General features: G+C 44.6%; 2 protein-coding genes across 3 annotated transcripts; both read left to right on the top strand.

Moving 5' to 3' along the window:
* The first annotated feature begins 481 nt into the window (after positions 1 to 481).
* On the top strand, positions 482 to 6,621 carry LOC308122208 (uncharacterized protein). Its single transcript, XM_080483901.1, has 7 exons — positions 482 to 668; positions 1,735 to 1,937; positions 2,144 to 2,242; positions 2,331 to 2,426; positions 3,158 to 3,268; positions 3,356 to 3,479; positions 4,019 to 6,621. Exons 1-7 carry the CDS (start codon positions 632 to 634, stop codon positions 5,932 to 5,934), a joined length of 2,586 nt encoding a protein of 861 aa, XP_080340027.1. The 5' UTR covers positions 482 to 631; the 3' UTR covers positions 5,935 to 6,621.
* Positions 6,622 to 8,180: 1,559 nt separating this feature from the next.
* Positions 8,181 to 19,148, top strand: LOC308107477 (uncharacterized protein). Of its 2 annotated transcripts, none has more exons than XM_080459816.1 (7): positions 8,181 to 8,321; positions 14,375 to 14,577; positions 15,262 to 15,363; positions 15,880 to 15,963; positions 16,046 to 16,156; positions 16,265 to 16,388; positions 16,768 to 19,148. In XM_080459816.1, the coding sequence occupies exons 1-7, from the start codon at positions 8,318 to 8,320 to the stop codon at positions 18,741 to 18,743; spliced, it is 2,604 nt and encodes an 867-aa protein (XP_080315942.1). In that variant the 5' UTR covers positions 8,181 to 8,317; the 3' UTR covers positions 18,744 to 19,148. The 2 variants fall into 2 exon arrangements, with proteins under 2 accessions (XP_080315942.1, XP_080315941.1); XM_080459815.1 differs by lacking the exon at positions 8,181 to 8,321 and adding an exon at positions 12,687 to 12,884.
* The last annotated feature ends 783 nt before the right edge of the window (positions 19,149 to 19,931 follow it).

Here is a 19,931-nt window from a genome sequence, read left to right on the forward strand (position 1 = left end):
TTCCATCATCCTAGATTTTAGATGCAGAAACAGCAAAAAAAAAAAAAAAAAGGCCAAAAAAAGTCAAAACGGCTTTAAAATAATGCAGATGGAGTATAAGTCTGACTTTTACATAAATTCCATCATGTTAGATTGCAAATGTCATTCAGTAAAATGTACATTTATGTACTCCTTCAAACTCTGTCTGTCTTTCTTTCTTTCTTTTTTACATTTTTACATTTTTCAAATTTTGATTCCCACTTCCGTCGTTTATTTATGGTACGGCCCTAAATATTGTCCGACCCATTCCTCAAAAGGTTCAATCATTTCGCCCCCAACATGAAACAGAGCTTAAACAACACACAGTCAACAATATCACGTCTTTTCCTCCTTATCAGTATCCATGTATTCAAACAGTCGAGATGCATTTCGTAATCTGTGTTTGATGGAAATCTTCAGCACTAATCGGAGCTAGGAACCTTTTACACGGAACAAATGTATCAGGTGTTTCATTTCTCAGTTCCGTAGCGAAATGGAAATATAAACAGGTTCAAAACATTTAAAACGTGTTCGTTTTTCTTAAACAGTGAAAACACAAGTTGCAGGACAAAGGTTGTGCGACAATATAAGATTTTCGTGGTGGATCAAAACGATGTCGGATAATAATGTTCCTGCCGAAAAATCTCCCTGTAAGTTATCCTGAGTGGAAATGCTAAGCTAACATGCAAACAAACGCTGAGTAGAAAATCAAATATATCGTGAACTTCAGTTTACTTTTTGCTCGTTTTATTAAACCTTTCTGCTGCTGTACATCAGGGAGGAATGAATGGAAACACGTCTTTCCTGCTTAGTCACAAAAAGCTTTTCATTGACAGAAAATGTAGAAATTCCCTCAAAGAACTTAAACATTTATAAGGAAATGTCAACCACATAGTGATCAAAGATATTACAGTCCGTGCAGGGTTCCTGTTTTTATAATAAAGTGTTTAAAACTGTTTTAAAAAGCCCAAAAGTCACAATATCTGCCTTATAAATGTAAAATGTTCTCAATAGATTACTGTAAAAACTGCCTCCATCGTAGTATATAGTGTATTACATGTGTAAAAAGTGTTATGGATTTGAATGATTAGCAGTACTCTACACTACTTTTATGTGCACACAGCCTATCAATCACTTTCTAGATATTTTTGTTGTATTTTGAAAAAAACAACACGTTGACAAAGCAAATCTGTACAGTAGAATATGACCTCCATGTTTAGTTGGAGTTATAAGACAGTCATATGTTTATGAACATGAGAAAAACATGTTTGTATACATTTTCTTTCTCATAATATAATTCAATCAATCTTTGCTGTTGAACAGGGTTTGTTTTTTTAAACTAAATATTGCGCCATCACAGCATATTTTCCGCCATGAACACAAATTTCTGTTTATCATCGTCTAACGGGAATTATGATAACCTGTAAATAAATTACAAATGTAAAAGTTTTATGTTTTTACTCAAAGACATTGTGTAAACTGGGCATTTGATTACTTTAAATGGGGTAAAATGTAGTTAGTACACCATTTTTGTGAAATACTGTTAATTTCTGGCACTTTTTTCGATTTTTAAAAATCCATGATTACAAAGTGTGGAAACACAATTCCTCACAGTTCGTTATGCATGTTGTCATTGTGCGGTCCGGTACGACAGTGGTGTTTGTTCCAATCTTAATAAATAGGAATAGTTTGATATATTTCTGTCTGTCTGTCCAGGCGCCACCCTCCCCCTACCCCTCCTCCGTCTGATGACCCCCCCGCTGCGCCTCCTCTCAGGAGCCGTGTGGAAGATGGTCCAGCAGAAGTTGGTGTCCCACTACGGGATGCTGGAGGAGCTGGTTTCCCGGGTGACCGACCTGGTGCCCGAATTGCTGAGCAGCCAGCAGAAGGTGCAGCTGAGCCTGGGACTCCGAGCGAAGGTGGCTGCCAGTGTCATTCAGACAACGTTTCATGCGAAAATGTTTTCGTCTAGGAAACATTTCGCGTTCAGTTGTTTTGAAAATGATATCCTTTTACCTGGAAGTGGCAAAAACGTTGAAAACGATGTCTGATCGACATCCTGCAATTTAGTGAAAACTCTGGATTCTGTGGGATATTAAAGAAGACATTTTGTGTGTCTTCTCAGCTGATCCTGGAGATGTGTCATCGTGGAGCGGCTGACCTGCAGGACATCCAGCCTCACCTGGACCGGATGCACAGCCTCACCTACACGTGGACGGCAGAGGTGAGTCAACACGTTTCTAATGTGAATCTACTGCAGGTTTCCTCTCTGAGTCTGATGTGTTGGATTGCTGTTATGTATTGTCTTGCAGGTTGGTGGAACAGACTCCGATCTTCCATGTTCCGACTTTGTGGATGTTGTAAAGAGATTGTTAATGAGTCCTGAGGAGAAAGATCGCTTCTTTCAGGTCAGTTACAATCTGTTGTTCTGGCTTTTTTTCATGGATGGGAACAGTTAGCAGCAGAGCTTAAATGTACAAGAACTAAACATATTGTGCAATTTATATAAAATTCTATATTAAGCTGATTTTTTAAACAATGACCTGCAGTTTTCATGGTTTGTTCTGAATATTTGATGCATAAAAACTCAAATAAATATAACAAAGCATCACTCTCTTGGAATTTCTGGGCTTTAGATTACCAGACTAGTTTCAGGGTGTTTTTTCCAACTGTTGTTTTCAAGTTAAATCCATTAGAGGAAAAACTTGCACAAACATTTGCTGGAAACAATAGTTTGCAAAAAGCACGGTTCTGATCACACAGGAACTACAGAAATGTTGAAGACGCTGCAGTTTGCATGCCAGGCCACTAGACGGTGTCATAGTTTTTGTAGCGCAAGCTTGTTGGAAAGTATTTCGGAGTTGTCTTGTTGAGAAAGAGTCGACTGCAATGTTAGCGTACGTGTGCAGTGCTCACTCTCCGAAGAGTCACGTTTGTAGCAAACCTGGTTTCCAAAACTTCTTTAGAGATTCACGTCGGAAGTTTTCATGTAAACTGATTTTTCTTTTCACACGTTTTAATGCAAACGTGATTCAGACCCTGTCTACATAATTTTTGGGGGGAAAGATTTTGCGTTTACACGGCAACGTTTTGAAAACAATTAAGTTAGATTGCTTTTCTTTTCTTTTTTTTTTACCAGAGCGTGTTTCCTGAAGAGTTTGGACCTGCATTCGATGAAGCTCTTGGCGCTCTGATGTGGCTGTTTTTATCCCGACTGGAGAAGTTTGTCCCACTTCCAACCTACCAGCAGGTACTTCAGGACCACATCAGTCTTTCCTGTGCTGAATCCTTCAGCTGGACCTCTGATGTACTCCTGGTTTTCTTTCATTTCTTGCAGGTTGCATGTGTGTTGGGGGAGGCGCCCTCTGTTCTGGAGGAGTGTGTGCAGTCTGTGTCTCAGTGTGAGGAGCTGAGAACTCTGCTGCAGTACCAGAGGAACCTCGCACCCCTGGATCATCATGGTAAGAGAACCGTGGAGGGTTTAAAGGAGAGTAAATGTGTGCAGGAATCTAAGAAAACATCTTTCATCTTAGTTTTGTTATGCCACTAAAATGTAAGCAACTCCTTTATTTAACCTTTCAGGTCAAAAGTCACTTGGTTTGATATTAACCAGTAAAAATAACCTAAATGTAACTCTACACTGAAATGTATGACTTTTTCTTAAAGTTACACAATTTTTTTAATGTTTTTTTACATTTTTGTTGTGGGTCAAGTCAAGGAAAAGGTGCTTCAGTGGTGCTCAGATTAGACAATCAGCTTTTTTTTATTTTTGCCCAGTGAAGCACAATGAGAGCTACTGAGTTCCTGGAAGGAAGACACATTGATAGGCAGATTGTTCCAATCAGATCGGACTTTTTTAGAATTGAGTTTTGGGGCCCATTTACACGACCACAGTGCACGGAGCCTAAGGGGATTAAGGTTTATTTGATGACAAATTCATGACGATGAATAACTCTTTCTTTTTCACTATTTAACCACACTTGATCATTTTCCCTTTCAGATCGTCTCTCGGATGGTGCCTGCATCATTTCAGCTCTCAAACTTCCTCCAGTTGAACCTTCTCCTCAAACACACGGCCAAGATCTCTTGTTGGAGGCGTTTCAGGCGTGCGTGTCCCAGTTGGACAAAGAATCTGCATCAGTGCCTCACACAGCTCCGATTGCCGCTGACGCAGCCTCAGAGCGGCTGATAGGAGAGAACCGGGAAAATGCTTGTAGCTGTGAATCTGAAGAACAGTTACATGTGGAAAACATAAAAATGAAAAGAACCGCAGACAAATTTCAGAGTGAAGACATGTTGCAATGTGTTCCGAAGGAGTGTAAGATTCAACTGACCAGGATTGACATGCCTCGGTCCCAGTGTTCTCGCCCTGTGAGGCCAAACAGAGGCCTGAAGATGAAGAGGTTACTGCTGGAGGAGAAAAGACCACTGGAGGATGAGCGGGGACAAGTCAGCGAGACTTCTGAAGGAGATGAGGAGGAGGAGGAGGAGGAGGAGGAGAGAAGGCACAGTGATAATGTCGCCGTCATGAGTCCATACAGCGAAGACTCCTGGTCATTCTACTCCGACCAAAACTCTGAAGATAAGAGCTTCAGTGGCCGTTCCAGTATGGCCGATTCCTGGTCTTACTACTCGGATGATGACTCTTCTTTTGTGAGTCCACCTTCGCCCTGCCCCTCAGAGGACTCGTTCGGGGGTCGTACGAAGACGTCAACCACAAGCAGAAAGCCTAAACTCCCCAACAATAAAGCTTCCACTTTGAAAAAGACTCGTAAATTCCACTGCTTCATCTGTAAGGAGGCATTAAACACCAAACTGGAGACCCACCTGAAAACCCACTTCCCCTCCGGAGACTACGCCTGCCCTCGCTGCGACGCCCGGTTCCAGCTCTACCGAGGCCTTCAGCAGCACTTGAAATCGGCCTGCTACGATTTCTACCGCCAACAAATCGGTCAGGACACTCCCGACAAGCCCGGGGACGTTTACAAGTGCGAGAAATGCAACCACGCGTTCAAGTACAAGGTGTCGCTGCAAAGGCACGTGCTGACGCACCACGAGCTGTACTGCGCCGTGTGTCAGAAGGTGCTACGAGACGCCGAGGCGTTGGCAAGACACAATGTCTCGCACACGCTGTTCCAGTGCAACCGCTGCAGCCAGTCCTTCACTCTCTTCAAGCACCTGCTGAAGCACTGCCAGAACGTGCACAAAGTCAAAAAACCGCTCCAGTGCTACAGCTGTTCGATGACGGTGGCCAGCGTGCGTCGTTTGATCATACACGAGTGGAAGCACACGGGTCACCTGCCCTTTCAGTGCGCTCAGTGCGGTTTGAGGTGCAGGTCCGACGCCGACCTCATTGACCACCTCCGAGTCCACACCCGGGAGAAGCCCTACCTGTGTGCGGAGTGCGGCAAGACCTTCTCCCAGAGGTCCAACATGCTGCGACACCTCAGCCTCACCCACGGCGAGTCTCGAAACGAGAAGAAGCACGCCTGCTCCCAGTGTGAGAAGTCCTTCAAGCAGAAAGGAGCGCTGAAGAGACACCAGAGGACCAAACACCTGAAGGAGGTGTTCCGTAACCCCTGCCCGTACTGCGGGAAGATGATCTCCTCGTCCACCATGGCAAGACACAAACTGATCCACACAGGCGAGAAACCCTTCAAATGCAGCCTGTGTGACAAATCCTTCCGGTCGAACCCCGAAGTGAAAAAGCACGTGCTCATGCAGCACACGTCGGAAAGGCCATATAAATGTGACGTCTGCGGGAAGGGATTCATTAAAATGTGGTGTCTGAAAGAGCACGCCAAAATACATTCCGGAGAGAAGCCGTTTGTTTGTAACATCTGTGGAAGGGCTTTCCTCAAAAGCTCCAGCATGCTGAGACACAAGAGACTCCTACACACATTTATAGCACAGTGACCTTGTGCGGGACGATGGGTCAGGTCATCTTCTGGAACAGTCCATGATACCGGTTTTCCAGACTTGAGCACACCTGGATATAAGCCACGCCTGCAAAATTTTAAAATGAAAAATAAAAAGTACATATATAGGCTGCACTTAACTATATGCCTCAGGTGTCCATGTTGTAACGGGACAGGAATTTCACTGCCGGAATACAATGATTTCTCATATTTTCATCAATTCCCACAGATCTGTCTTTCATAGTGCTGGAAATTCCTGTACACAGCGCTGTGTGTGTCATTCGCCTGCTGCGGAGAAGCCCACAGAGGGAAAGAGAGAGAATCATAGGGCTTTATCTCTGTAAAAGTATTTTATCGGTTATTTGCTGATTGTGATTCTAAAGAGGAAGATTTCTCAGCCACGGAGTCCAGTAGGGTGGCTTTATGTGATGCACCTGAACGCATGACTCACGGCTGTCAGCTGCTGGATTTCCGGACCACAGAAGACAGCAAAACATGAGGTCACGAAGAGCAGAAATATTACTTTTAGGGCAAGTTTTGGAGAAGCAGAAGCGCTCAAAACAGCATCTATCTTTATGTGGAAGTAGAAAAATTTTATAAGCTGCAGGGTTCAAAAAAAGTAGTGGCTTATAGTCTGGAAATTACGGTAATCTTTTGTGAATCACAACTTAAAAATAAAAAATCCTGAATTATTTGTGCAGATTTTGTGAGTCCTCTCAACTCAATGATGGTCTGAAACCAGCCACATTATCATCTGTCTGTGTATATTCTCATTTGGAATCTCAGTGAAACTAATGCCTTTTATTTGTATAGCACTTTTCAGAATACTCAGAGACTTTATATAATCACATTATAAGATCAGTACACATCATAGAACATCATAAAAATGCATCATAGAAATACATTTGTACTATGCACTGTGTTCAGCTTATAAACCTGTGATGTTATATCAATATGGGCCAAAATCTCGGAGGAATGTTTTTGTCATCTTGTTAATTCTATAACTTAATGAAATGAAGCTATTTTGGGCTGTAAAATTGTACAATCAGGTGGTCCAATGACCTAAGTGACACAATTGTTGCAACAGTCAAAATGAATGGAACACCTAAAATAGCTCAAACTACAAAAAGGCTCATTAATGTAACACAGTTTTCGTAATCTATATACATTGTCATCCTATGTCAGTACATTTTGTGGGTTCAAACGTCTTTTTCGGTTCATCATGTTGCATACATGTCAACCACAAGCCACATCAAGCGGAACCTTCGTAGTCGGACTGTTGATCTCAACGGACCTCCGGGTAGCCGTTGACTCACAAAGCTCCTCCGGTGTAGGTACCAGATCTGTCCGGGGCGGGGCTTGTGCATGCGCTCAGGCTACCAGATCGGTCCGGGCGGAGTTCGTGCCTGCGCCTGTCAACGACGTCACACACAATATGATCTACTACGGCAACTACATCTAAACACACTATAATACGGGCTGGATCGATCGAGCGATAGATGGATAAACTTTTTCATCAGAATTCTACCTTTGTCGCTATGTCCAATATTATAATATTGTGTATGTATTTGGAAATATAATGAAAACAGTCACTTATCTCTACGTTATATCTGTACATTCCTTCTCATTCATGTGGCCACAATATTTATCTTCAGTCTTGGAAAACACTCAGTTCATTGTTTCACGTGCTTGAGATATGAGAAACAGACTAAATGTCACTGTCACCCATCACAGGTCTTTAAAGCATTAAGTGGGCAAAAAAAAGGACACTTCATGAAATCAGACGAAGCACCACCAGACTCTCCATAAACTCTCCTGAAGTTAAAGCAGACAGATCACTGCTGCTTCGGGACATTCAGAGGCATAAAACCACTCGTAGCGTCCTGTTCACCTCACACAGCCTTGTTAGCTTTACACGGAGCTACGAAGCTAACTGCGAAAGCTAATGTTAGCTGCATACTGTGACGGGAGAAACTTGCAGCCAGTTAAAATGCGAAACGCTATCATAGCCAATCATAATGTGAAACGTCTTCACCGCGCGCGGGTTCAAGCCCTTCCCAGGACAGCTCTGCTAGCTCAAGCGCATGCGCAAGCCCCGCCCCGGACAGATCTGGTAGCCCGGTGTAGGTACCAGATCTGTCCGGGCTACCAGATCTGTCCGGGGCGGGGCTTGCGCATGCGCTTGAGCTAGCAGAGCTGTCCTGGGAAGGGCTTGAACCCGCGCAAGCCCCGCCCCGGACAGATCTGGTAGCCCGGACAGATCTGGTACCTACACCGGACAGATCTGGTACCTACACCGGAACATGGAATAGCAGTGGTTTTAGGAGCCTCATAGAGCGAGTCATCAGAAAGGATCACAGGACGGATTTCATCTACAAGTGATGGGTGAGTGCTAGTTTTTTTCTTTCTTTCTGTCTCTGGATTGGATTGGCGTTGCTGTTGGCAGTTGGTGCCGTTTTTGATTGTAAAGTGTTGTTTCCCATACTATCGTGGCGGCTGTCAAGATTAAAGAAAAAAAAAAAAGGTTCTGGTTTTGCTCTGTTCACGCATCTCCTCATAGCCTCTTTCTCCGTTATTGTCATTCACACAAGAGCACATGCATGACAGTAGGACTCGCATGGTCCGAACCCCCGGTCACACTTTACTCTTCACCCCTCCGGTGGAGTTATTTGAAGATACAGAGAATTTCAAAAGGGGTGTTGTGTCGATTTATTTTTTTTCTCTCAATAATCAAACACCGATCATCAAACATGTGAAAACTACAGAAGAAAAACAAAATGCCTTTCTGTAGTTCCACAAACAATACACTAATAATTGTTACACATATTACATGTACATATACACAACTAAATGATATTCTTAAATAAAATCTGGCGTCCTGGCCAGCCAACCAGCTGGCGCCATTGTACTCGGCAATACTGCGCTGCATTCACAGTCTTATGTGGAAATGGGAAACATGGCTTCTTTAAGCATGGATGTTAGAATTAACAATCTGTAATATTTAACTGTTTTTCATATATTGACAATTGACGCTTTTTCATTTCAAGTGTGTCAATAAAATGAACTTAAAGACCCAAAACTGAATGTTTGTGTGACTCAAGTGTTGTTGAGAACTTATGGGTAAGAGACACACACACACACACACACACACACACACACACACACACACACACACACACACACACACACACACACACACACACACACACACACACACACACACACACACACACTCTGCTCTCAGCCAATCACAGGCCCACTCACTCTTCCGGTGAGGTTCCAGTAACAGAAAAGAACAGCAACCAACAGAACATTATTTAACCTAAACACTGAAACATGAAGGAATTCAAGCAATCATGACCGATGATGGAAGCAGCGGTTTGGTGGATCAATAACCTTGTAATCCACTGGTTTCCATGGTGACAAATGTGACGTTGGTGAAAATGTTGCTCCCTAGAAGAAGTTTCTAAAAAGTTCACCGAGCATGAAGGAGTCTTTTGTCTGCATCTGAGGAAATTTCAGACCATTTTCAACAACATCTTGCATTTGGCAGTTTTAACACCAATCCAATAAAAAGTAAAACGACTGAGATGATTGAAATATTTTCAGGAACGGGTTCAAACAAGTATGTTAATGGTATAGTTTTGAATATAAATAAATGTGAGTTCATGACAAATGCAAATCATTGCAGACCAACCGTTTAATGAAAATACATATTTTATTTGATAGTTCTACTACTTATAATACGTGGATCTTTTTTCCAGATAAATAAATACTGTTGGTAAAATGCAGTCCTTTCAATAAATCCCCAGATAAACAACATACATTAAAAATTTTAGGAGATTGAGAGTTCCGGGAGATTGAGAGTTCCGACATGCGCAGTGAGTAATTCGAGTGTGACGTCATCGAGTGCAATCCAACATGGCGGCACCCTGCTTGTAGTCCAAACTTTTCCGTCAGACGGAAGGAAAAAACAAAACAAAACAAAATAACAAAAGGAAAATTAAGATCACCCACAACGCTGGAAGAAGAAACCATCGAAGATCTTCAAGCTTACTTGGACGAGTGCTACGACCGTCTCGTCATGCCAAAGACGCCTCAAGCTGCTTCATCTAAAAGAAGCCGTCCGGAGAGTTCTCCACCCATGAGTTCCTCGCCGTCCAAGCAGTTCGAGGACATCCTGGACAGCATTAACACCAAGCTGTCCAGCTTCGATGCCCGGCTCGCCCTGGTCGAGGTGCTCCACCGCGAGTTTCAGGCTCTCTGGGACTCGCTGGAATTCAGCCAGCGGCAGGTGGTGGAACTGACCACTGAGAACCAGGGACTTCGGGACGAGGTGAAGTCACTTAATAAAGGACTGACCGGGCTGACGCAGGACAACAAGAAGATGAAGGAGTCCATCCTCGATCTCCAGAGTCGGAGCATGCGGGACAACCTTGTCTTCGTGGGACTGCCTGAGCGGGCGGAAGAGGACGCTCAGGCTACCAGATCGGTCCGGGCGGAGTTCGTGCCTGCGCCTGTCAATGACGTCACACACAATATGATCTACGACGGCAACTACATATAAACAAACTACACTGCTCAAAAAAATTAAAGGAACACTTTGAAAACACATCAGATTTCAATGGTGAAAAAAAAATGTTGGATATCTATACTGATATAGAAAGTTTAATGTCTCAGGAACAAAAGGATGCCACATCTTTTGATGGAAATAAAAGCTTTCAGCCTACAGAGGGCTCAGTATATAGACATCCCAAAAATCAAAGTGAAAAAATGATGTGGCAGGCTCGTCCATTTTGCCTAAATTCAATTTCTGCAACTCAAAATTCTTTTCAATATCTTGTGTGGCCCCCACGTGCTTGTATGCATGCTTGACAACGTCGCAGCATGCTCCTAATGAGACGACGGATGGTGTCTTGTGGGATGTCCTCCCAGATCTGTCTAAGGGCATCAGTGAGCTCCTGTAAAGTCTGAGGAGCAACCTGGCGGCGTCTGATGGACCGAAACATTATGTCCCAGAGGTGTTCTATCGGGTTTAGATCAGGTGATCGTGAGGGCCATTCAATTGTGTCAATTCCTTCATCCTCCAGATACTGTCTGCATGCTCTTGCCACATGAGGCCGGGCATTGTCGTGGACCAGGAGGAACCCAGGACCTACTGCACCAGCGTAGGGTCTGACCATGGGTGCAAGGATTTCATCCCGATACCTAATGGCAGTCAGACTGCCGTTCTCTAGCCTGTAGAGGTCTGTTCGTCCCTCCATGGAAATGCCTCCCCAGACCATCACTGACCCACCACCGAACGGGTCATGCTGAATGATGTTGCAGGCAGCATAGCGCTCTCCTTGGCTTCTCCAGACCCTTTCACGTCTATCACAGGTGCTCAGGGTAAACCTGCTCTCATCTGTGAAAAGCACAGGGCACCAGTGGCGGACTTGCCAATTCTGGTGTTCTATGGCAAATGCCAATCGAGCTCCACGGTGCTGAGCAGTGAGCACAGGGCACACTACAGGACGTCGTGCCCTGAGGCCACCCTCGTGAAGTCTGTTTCTGACTGTTTGGGCAGAGACATTCACACCAGTAGCCTGCTGGAGGTCATTCTGTAGGGCTCGGGCAGTGCTCGACCTGTTCCTCCTTGCACAAAGCAGCAGATATCGGTCCTGCTGATGGGATGAGGACCGTCTACGGCCCTGTCCAGCTCTCCTAGAGTAACTGCCTGTCTCCTGGAATCTCCTCCATGCTCTGGAGATTGAACTGGGAGACACATCAAATCTTCTTGCAACAGCACGCATGGATGTGCCATCCTGGAGGAGTTGGACAATCTGCGCAACTTCAGGAGGGTTAAGAAATCGCCTCATGCTCCCAGTCGTGATAATGACTGTTGAAAAAGATCAAGAGGGAGGAACTTGAAATGGCCTCCACCTGCAAAACCAGTCCTGTTTTGGGGGCCATCTCGTTGTTGCCCCTCTAGTGCACCTGTTGTTAATTCCATCAACACCAATGCAGCTGAAACTGATTAACAACCCCCTCTGCCACGTACCTGACCAAAACCTTATCAGAAAAGTGCAATTGAATTCATGCCATACCGTGATAAAAAACTGTTCCTTTAATTTTTTTGAGCAGTGTATATTACGGGCTGGATCGATCGAGCGATAGATGGATAAACTTTTTCATAAGAATTCCACCTTTGTCGCTATGTCCAATATTATAATATTGTGTATGTATTTGGAAATATAATGAAAACAGTCACTTATCTCTACATTATATCTGTACATTCCTTCTCATTCATGTGGCCACAATATTTATCTTCAGTCTTGGAAAACACTCAGTTTATTGTTTCACGTGCTTGAGATATGAGAAACAGACTAAATGTCACTGTCACCCATCACAGGTCTTTACAGCATTAAGTGGGCAAAAAAAGGACACTTCATGAAATCAGACGAAGCACCACCAGACTCTCCTGAAGTTATACCAGACAGATCACTGCTGCTTCGGGACATTCAGAGGCATAAAACCACTCGTAGCGTCATGTTCACCTCACACAGCCTTGTTAGCTTTTCACGGAGCTACGAAGGTAACTGCGAAAGCTAATGTTAGCGGCATACTGTGACGGGAGAAACTGAGAAACTTGCAGCCAGTTAAAATGCGAAACGCTATCATAGCCAATCATAATGTGAAACGTCATCACCGCGCGCGGGTTCAAGCCCTTCCCAGGACAGCTCTGCTAGCTCAAGCGCATGCGCAAGCCCCGCCCCGGAAAGATCTGGTAGCCCGGACAGATCTGGTACCTACACCGGCATTGAAACCCCGGTGAGCCGTTAAGAAACGTCAGACATCTCCGTGTGCGGAGCTCAGAGGTCCGTGTAGCAGCGGGCAGAGCGTGTCCTGACGGGGTGATGTCCAGGCAGTGAACGCTCAGAATGGACGGAGGCATCTGTGACTTACCCGGTGAGAAACCTCTGCTACACCCGTTTGTTTAGATAGGCCGCAGCCCGCGCGCGGGAAGAGCATCGTCGTCGTCTCAGGTTAAAAATAAACTCTTTTATTCGAATAAAGCCGTTTTTAAACAGCTTTCTGGCTGATATCGGTGACTCTGGTTGTTTTCACCCTTAAACTTGTAGTGATGTTAAACGAGATGCATTAATAAGCCGCAGTTTTATAGCGCTCGGACGCGTATGTGCTAACTGCTACTGCTAAGCTAGTTTTGCTAACGGCAGGAAATCTGTGAAAATGTTTTAATACGAGAATAAACTGAGGCGAACCACAGCATTGTGTTTGGATAGGTAAGTCTGCATTGTGCCTTTTATGGGCACATACACTCGAGTTGTTTGACTTTTGCTCAACTTGGTGTTTGTACGTATGTTGCCATGTCATGTGTATGTCACGAAAATAAAACCCGTTACACTCATGTGACAAATTGTGCTTTAATATTTCTTTATTTCTGGTTAGTTTTGGTGACATAGGTGGACAGAACCCACAGGAACCCTCCAGTGGGACGATAAGAGGGTTCTAAGGAAGGCAATGTTGGCCTTTCCAATGTTGACAACAACAGTTAGATGCTGTCAACATTAGATGTCTCTTTACACAGAAATGACAGAAACGCTGATGGCAATGTAGTTAACATGTTCGGCCACGTGTGGGTATTTGTTTTTGTGATGTAACCACACACCGAGAACAATATCCTATAAACGTTTACGATGGTAAGTACATGGGCATTTGTATAAACAGATGATCAAGTTAGGTTACGATTCTTGGTGACTTAACTATGAAACTATCAAGTCGAAGGAGATTATAGACGGGTCGTCAACACACCATGGAGGTCTCCATTGTTGTCATGTCCATCTACTTGCACAAGTGCAGAAGAACTATTTACTACAGCCATAGTGCGCAATAGCAGTGTTGCCCTCGTCTACATGGAGACAGAGCCCAAGCATTTTCAGAATGTTGCATTTTCCTCTGTTTACACATAGAGTTGTGGCATTGTCAAAAAGTTCGACCTTGAGAGCTGTTGGATTTTCAGTGGCTTTGAGCACTGTTGTGAAAACAGAGAAGTGTTGAGTGTGTTAAATTAGGCTTAGTTGGGATTATTATTGATGCATTTTAATGGGAGTGGGAAATGGGACTATGGCAAGCATTAACACTGTGCAACATAGATGACCCATAAGTGCTCAGTCCAGACTGATTTAGATGCTACAAATCATGAAACAGAATTAAATGCCAGATGTGGTTCCTCTTGGCTCTGATCTGGGGCCTTATTTGTTCTATATCTCACCTTGTTGAGATTGTTGTTTGTAAAGAAGCTAAAGAGCTCCGATGGTGACATTTTCCTTGTGTTTGTGCGGACGTACTTCTTATGAAAGTATTTCCTATCGGGTGAGTAGTGGTCTGTCCTTGCCCGCATTGAAATGACACGCATTGACTTGTGTGTCTGTGTCCAGGTCCCTCTCTCCCCCTGTCCACTCTACGCCTCCTGGTCCCGCCCATCCGCCTGGTCTCTGCTGCCATCTGGCAGACGGTGGAGCAGAAGATCGTGTCGGACTACGGACTCCTGGAAGAGTTCGTGTTCATGGTCACTGAGACCGTACCGCAGCTCCTCTCCAGCAGGCAGCGAGCCGAGCTCATCCTGGGACTACGAGCACGGGTCAGTTACCGGCAGTCTGATCATTGATTCACCAGTTTTCGTAATCTGACTATACTCTTCTGGACTCTTCATCTGGACAAATGTCCACTGGCTAAACTGCTATTAAATACTGCTGATCATTTCTTTTCTCCTCTTTTTAAGTTGAGTGTGTCTGATTCATTCCAGTTCTGATCAAAACAATCAAATCTTCTATCCTTAATCCCTTTTGATAACATGATGGTGTTATACATTTCTATTTTCAAATCTTCATTGAGGTAAGTGCAAAAAGTGTTGTTATATGTATATAACTAAATAGTATATGTATGGTTGGTTTATGACTTAAATTAGAAGAATGTGACGAGACAGGAACTGATCTTGGAGGATAAACATGCTTTTGAAAAACAAACTCACTTTACATAATACATGGTTTTATTTAGTTTTGGGTATGAGATTGAATATTGAGGTTTCAAGAGAAGCCTTGGTTGATACCAGAGGTTAGTTAATATATTTCGAATTGGACCCAGTTTACATCGCAGAAATGCTGAAAATGATGTGGTTAGCAGGCCAAGCCAGTTGTCGCTGTTTTTCATTTTTGTAATGAAACCACACATGAGCGCAGAGAAGATGGGTAACGCAGGCTTTGTATCACTACAGTTTTCACACTGAAGTATTTGGTGGGTTTAATCTCTGTCCTCCCTTTTGTAGCTCATCTTGGAGCTGTGCCGCTCCGAGGAGACCGCTGACCTCCAGGTGATTCAGCCTCATCTGGACCGCATGCAGAACCTGCGCTCTTTGTGGAACACGGAGGTGAGTGTTGGCATCCTGCTAAAGCTGGTCAAGTTCAGTGAGGCTTGATCATGTCAGAATGTTTACTCCTTCAGAGGATCCTCTTGTTGTAACCATTAGACTTTGATACGCTAAACATGTGTCTTCACAGCCAGGAGGTTTAGTTTCTGGGTTGACTTTGTCCTTTTGTTTCTGCACTGAAGGAACATTTCCCTGCTGGAAGTTCTCAGTGAAATCAGTTTATCACATTCTTGGATGGAATATTTTTCTCTTCCAGTATGTCAGAATGAACTAACTTGAGGGTCAGCCCAGTGGAAAACGAGGCTGCAGGGTCAGAGAGGTTCAGTAAGTAATGAGAATGATGGCTTTGTTTTTAAATGATCACAGACTGATTTTGACCAACAAGAAGTCAACCAGTGATTACAAGTGAGAACCAAACTAGCAGCACACAGCAAGTCGGTGGAGAAAATTCACACTGATTCTGTGAAGTAGATGAGAATGAAACTCTTGACTTCTGGTAATCGTCTCGTGTTGCAGACTGAAGACGCGTCCGACTCTCATTTTCTGGGCCTCGTCCGAAACCTGCTGAGAAATCCAGACGAAAGAAGAAACTTTTTCCAGGTCAATTCCGATCGATGTATCTTCATGTCGACACACATTTGCTGAGAGATGTTTTTAAATGACAGACGTCTTTGTGTTTCAGGATGTTTTCCCTGGAGACTTTGGTCCCACTTACGACAAAGCGATCCAGACTCTGATGTGGTTGTTTCTGTCCCGACTGGAAAAGCTTCTTCCTACACAATCACTTCAACAGGTACACAGACGATTTTCATTTAAAATGCAGAAGTGGAGTCGCTTTTAAAAGTTTGCTGCTAAACGTCAGTTTTCTCTTCTTTCTTTCTTTCTTTTTTTTTTGTGTCAGATCGCTTCGTTGCTCAGCGATGCCTCGTCGGTCCTGAATGATTGCATGGAGAATTTCACTCAGCCACAGGAGCTCAAGGTCCTGCTGGACTCTCAGAAAGATCTCAGCCAGCTGGATGACATCGGTGAGCACAGTGTTGTCCTGTATCCTGGTCTGTGTGTGCTGAGGATGTTTAGCTTTAACTAAAACTGCTTTTAAAAAGGGAAACTTAAACGGGCAAGGTTTCACAGTTAAAACATCATTCACTGAATACATTGTGTCTTTTAGGAGAGATTTGAAGCTTTAATCACAAGCTTAAAGAACATTATCAAATTTTATTTTGTAGAATTTATCAGTAGTTAAAGTAATAACCATATACCCTCTAATCAAAATTTAACTGAACCCTCTTCGTAGATTTTTTTTCTTCAGCCCACCGGATTGCAATTTCTACAATTGCCATATCCGATTCCTTATCAAACTTAGATTTTAGTCAGGCTCATCCTGATAGCTTTTCTTCCTTTCAGAGTCGTACGTTGTGGAGAGTGGGATCTTGTCGGCGCTGTGCCTCCCTCCCGTGGAGCGAGTTGTGATCGTCAACGAGCAAACTGAACCGGACGCAGATAGCGGCCTTGTGTACACTGTCTGCACTGAGATGGAGGTGGAGTCGGAGAACAAAGAGCTGTATGTGGAGGGCAGCGGGCAGTCGGAAGAGTGTGTTCAGACGCAGTGGTTCGGCATCAGCGGGGACGTCAAATCAGAAATTGTCAGCGTGGTGGTCACGGACCCTGCGGAAGCCAGCGAGGCAGCAGATGACAGTCAAGCGGGGACGCTGATAATCGGGGAGGACGGACAGGTGACGATGCTAGATGGTGTGGAGAAGACACCCAAGAGACGTGGCAGAAAGAAAAAGCAGCCCGTGGATAAAGACTTCGAGGTGGAGAGCAGAGCGAAGGTCACGAACGAGGACCAAGATGTGCCGTGGGAGCGGCCGGTACGAAAGAACCGGGGACTTAAGATGAAACGGTACTTGTCTCAGTGGAGGAAAACCGGCAAGACGCAGGAAAGCTCCAACAGCAAAGCGTCGCCAGGGTCCCACAGTTTAGGGAAAAGCGGCGACCTGGACGACAGGACGTGCAAAGTCTGCGGCAAAGTCGTGTCTCAATCCAAGTTCTTAGAGCGCCACATGAGCCAGCACGCAGATGAGCAGCAGTACACCTGTCCCGCATGTCAGCGGTCCTACAAGAGTCTGCGCTACCTGCAGATACACCGATGTGTGACATTCACCGAAGGGCGGCCGGGCCAGAAACCCAAGGCGCCAGAGTCTGGAGAAGAGGGGGGCGAGCAGTCGTCCAGTGGGGTTCAGTGCGAGATGACCGGCGAAGAGCAGCTGTTGGAGAACCCCAACCAGGACCCTGACTACCTCGCCTCCAAAGACGGCGAGGGCCCCTTCTACTGTCCACACTGCAGCGTTGAGTTCAAGTGCAAACAGACCTTCAGGTACCACCTGAGGAACATCTGCTACACGGAGCAGCAGGTGGATCCAGAAAAGCCTGACGACGTCAAACACTGCTTCCGCTGCAACGATTGCGACAAGGCCTTCAAGTTCAAGTCGACTCTGGATGCACACAAGCAGACACACAACCCGCTGTACTGCGAGGTGTGCATGAAGCTGGTGCGGGACTCGGAGGCGCTCGCCATGCACAAGGAGTCGCACACGCCTTTCCAGTGCAACCGCTGCGAGGAGAACTTCCCCGTGTTCAAGTCGCTGCACAAGCACTACATCGACGTGCACAACCCGACAGAGCCGTACACCTGCACCCACTGCGAGACGACCTTCGCCAGCCTGAAGCGCTTCATCAGGCACGAGTGGAAGCACACCGGCTACCAGCCATTCCAGTGCTCGCACTGCAGCAAGAGGTTCCGCTCCTACTCTGACCTGCAGGAGCACCAGAAGAAGCACACCAAGGCCTACCCCTTCCTCTGCTGGGAGTGTGGCAAGAAGTTCCGGCACGGCGTCACGCTGACAAGGCACGTGGAACGCGTGCACCACGCTGGCGAGCCCATAACCACGAGGCCACTGCCCACCTTCACCTGCACCCAGTGCGGCAAGTCCTTCACTTCCAGGAGGTGTCTCCTGAAGCATGACAACTTCCACCACAAGGGCATGCGCTTCCCCTGCGAGCACTGTGGGAAGGGCTTCTTTGGCAAGGACGCGCTGGTCCGGCACACGCTGATCCACACGGGAGAGCGGCCCTACAAGTGTGACGACTGCGACAAGTCGTTCCGCTCGTCCGCCGAGCTGAAGATCCACCGGAGGTACCACACCGGCGAGAGGCCGTTTAAGTGCAACGTCTGCGAGAAGGGCTTCGTCCAGTCCTGCTTCCTCACGCTGCACATGAGGACGCACACGGGAGAGCGGCCATACGTCTGCACCGTGTGCAGCAAGGGCTTCTCCAGCCTGCACGGGCTCAAGAGACACCGCAGGCTGGTGCACTCCTAGCTGGTCACGACAACACGCTTAACGCCCAGTCCACCCGTCCGAGCAGACCCACACTTATTTCGTTGTAGGATCGGTCATCATTCGCAAACGCTGATCAGGTCCTGGATTTAAAGACAACTGGTTGTCCCAGTTAAGGACTTTTTTTTTTTTTTTTTGTGAAAAGGCGTTGGGCTCTTTGCTTTCCGTACAGCTGCTACAGTGTGGATTGTAGGAACTCTGTAATATAGTTCATCAAAAAAAAAGAAGATATAATGTAACTTTGTATTTTTTACAGGAATGTTGTTGCTGTAGTTCTGCGCAAGATTTGTATGTCTGAAAGTTATCAACTTTAATTCCACTGGGAATTGTTTTTTTTTCTCTGAATAAATTGAACATTGGATTTGAAGAGTCCTTTAATTGTTGTTGAATGTTTTTGTCGGAGCATTTTTTTTTTTCTTTGTGTCCAGTCTCAACTGGTGGAATTTAGGGACAAGAGAAAGAGCACTATTATGTAGAAGAACAAATCCCCCAGCACAAAAATGTCAACATCTACGCATTTGAATTCATCATAATATTGCTATTGCAGTTTTCCCAGTTAGTTAAAGTTAGCTAAGACTCTCACAGCATCTATATTAATTAGGATGAATCATTCATAATCAGTTCAAACCTGTTTAAATCAGAATTTTGTAATATGGATGTTTTATGCTGATGTATTTATTGCTACATTGTATGACACAAGGAAGATAATTTAACCCAGTATCAATCAAAACAAATATTGTGGAATTGACAGCTTTTTAAAATGATGATCTCAAATATCTCAAATGTTTAATTTTTGCACATTCAAAAAGTGCAAGACATTTTGTGTCCGTACATCCATTCTATGCTTCTTTAGAATTTTTATTATGAAAGAAAAGAGCTACTAATCACAATTGATTCACAATTATTGTGACATTACTCAAGCAAACATGTGATGTTTAGTATTGTTAATTGCGAAAAATTCAAACACTGGAATGATGTTTATGTCCCTAAGATTTGTTTGTTCAAATATAGTAACCGTCAGTTATTTAATTATTTTAATTTGCTATTTGCATGTTTTTTTAATTGAGCACAAATTTTTGCATATTCAAACGTCAAATTTATCATTTCAAACTGAATACACAAAAGTTATTCATCGCAGTTTAGTCTTGCGAAATGTATAATCAATTTCTT

The sequence above is a fragment of the Lipophrys pholis genome (genome assembly GCF_963383615.2).
Source record: "Lipophrys pholis genome assembly, chromosome: 1".
Lineage (NCBI taxonomy): Eukaryota > Metazoa > Chordata > Actinopteri > Blenniiformes > Blenniidae > Lipophrys > Lipophrys pholis.

Bases quoted from the DNA above. Each gene is read 5' to 3' on its own strand.
- LOC308122208 (XM_080483901.1), top strand. From the start codon at position 632: ATGTCGGATAATAATGTTCCTGCCGAAAAATCTCCCT. The intron at 669-1,734 runs GTAAGTTATCCT...CTGTCTGTCCAG, and splicing joins TCCTGCCGAAAAATCTCCCT to GCGCCACCCTCCCCCTACCC. The intron at 2,243-2,330 runs GTGAGTCAACAC...ATTGTCTTGCAG, and splicing joins CCTACACGTGGACGGCAGAG to GTTGGTGGAACAGACTCCGA.
- LOC308107477 (XM_080459815.1), top strand. From the start codon at position 12,857: ATGGACGGAGGCATCTGTGACTTACCCG. The intron at 12,885-14,374 runs GTGAGAAACCTC...GTCTGTGTCCAG, and splicing joins AGGCATCTGTGACTTACCCG to GTCCCTCTCTCCCCCTGTCC. The intron at 15,364-15,879 runs GTGAGTGTTGGC...CTCGTGTTGCAG, and splicing joins GCTCTTTGTGGAACACGGAG to ACTGAAGACGCGTCCGACTC.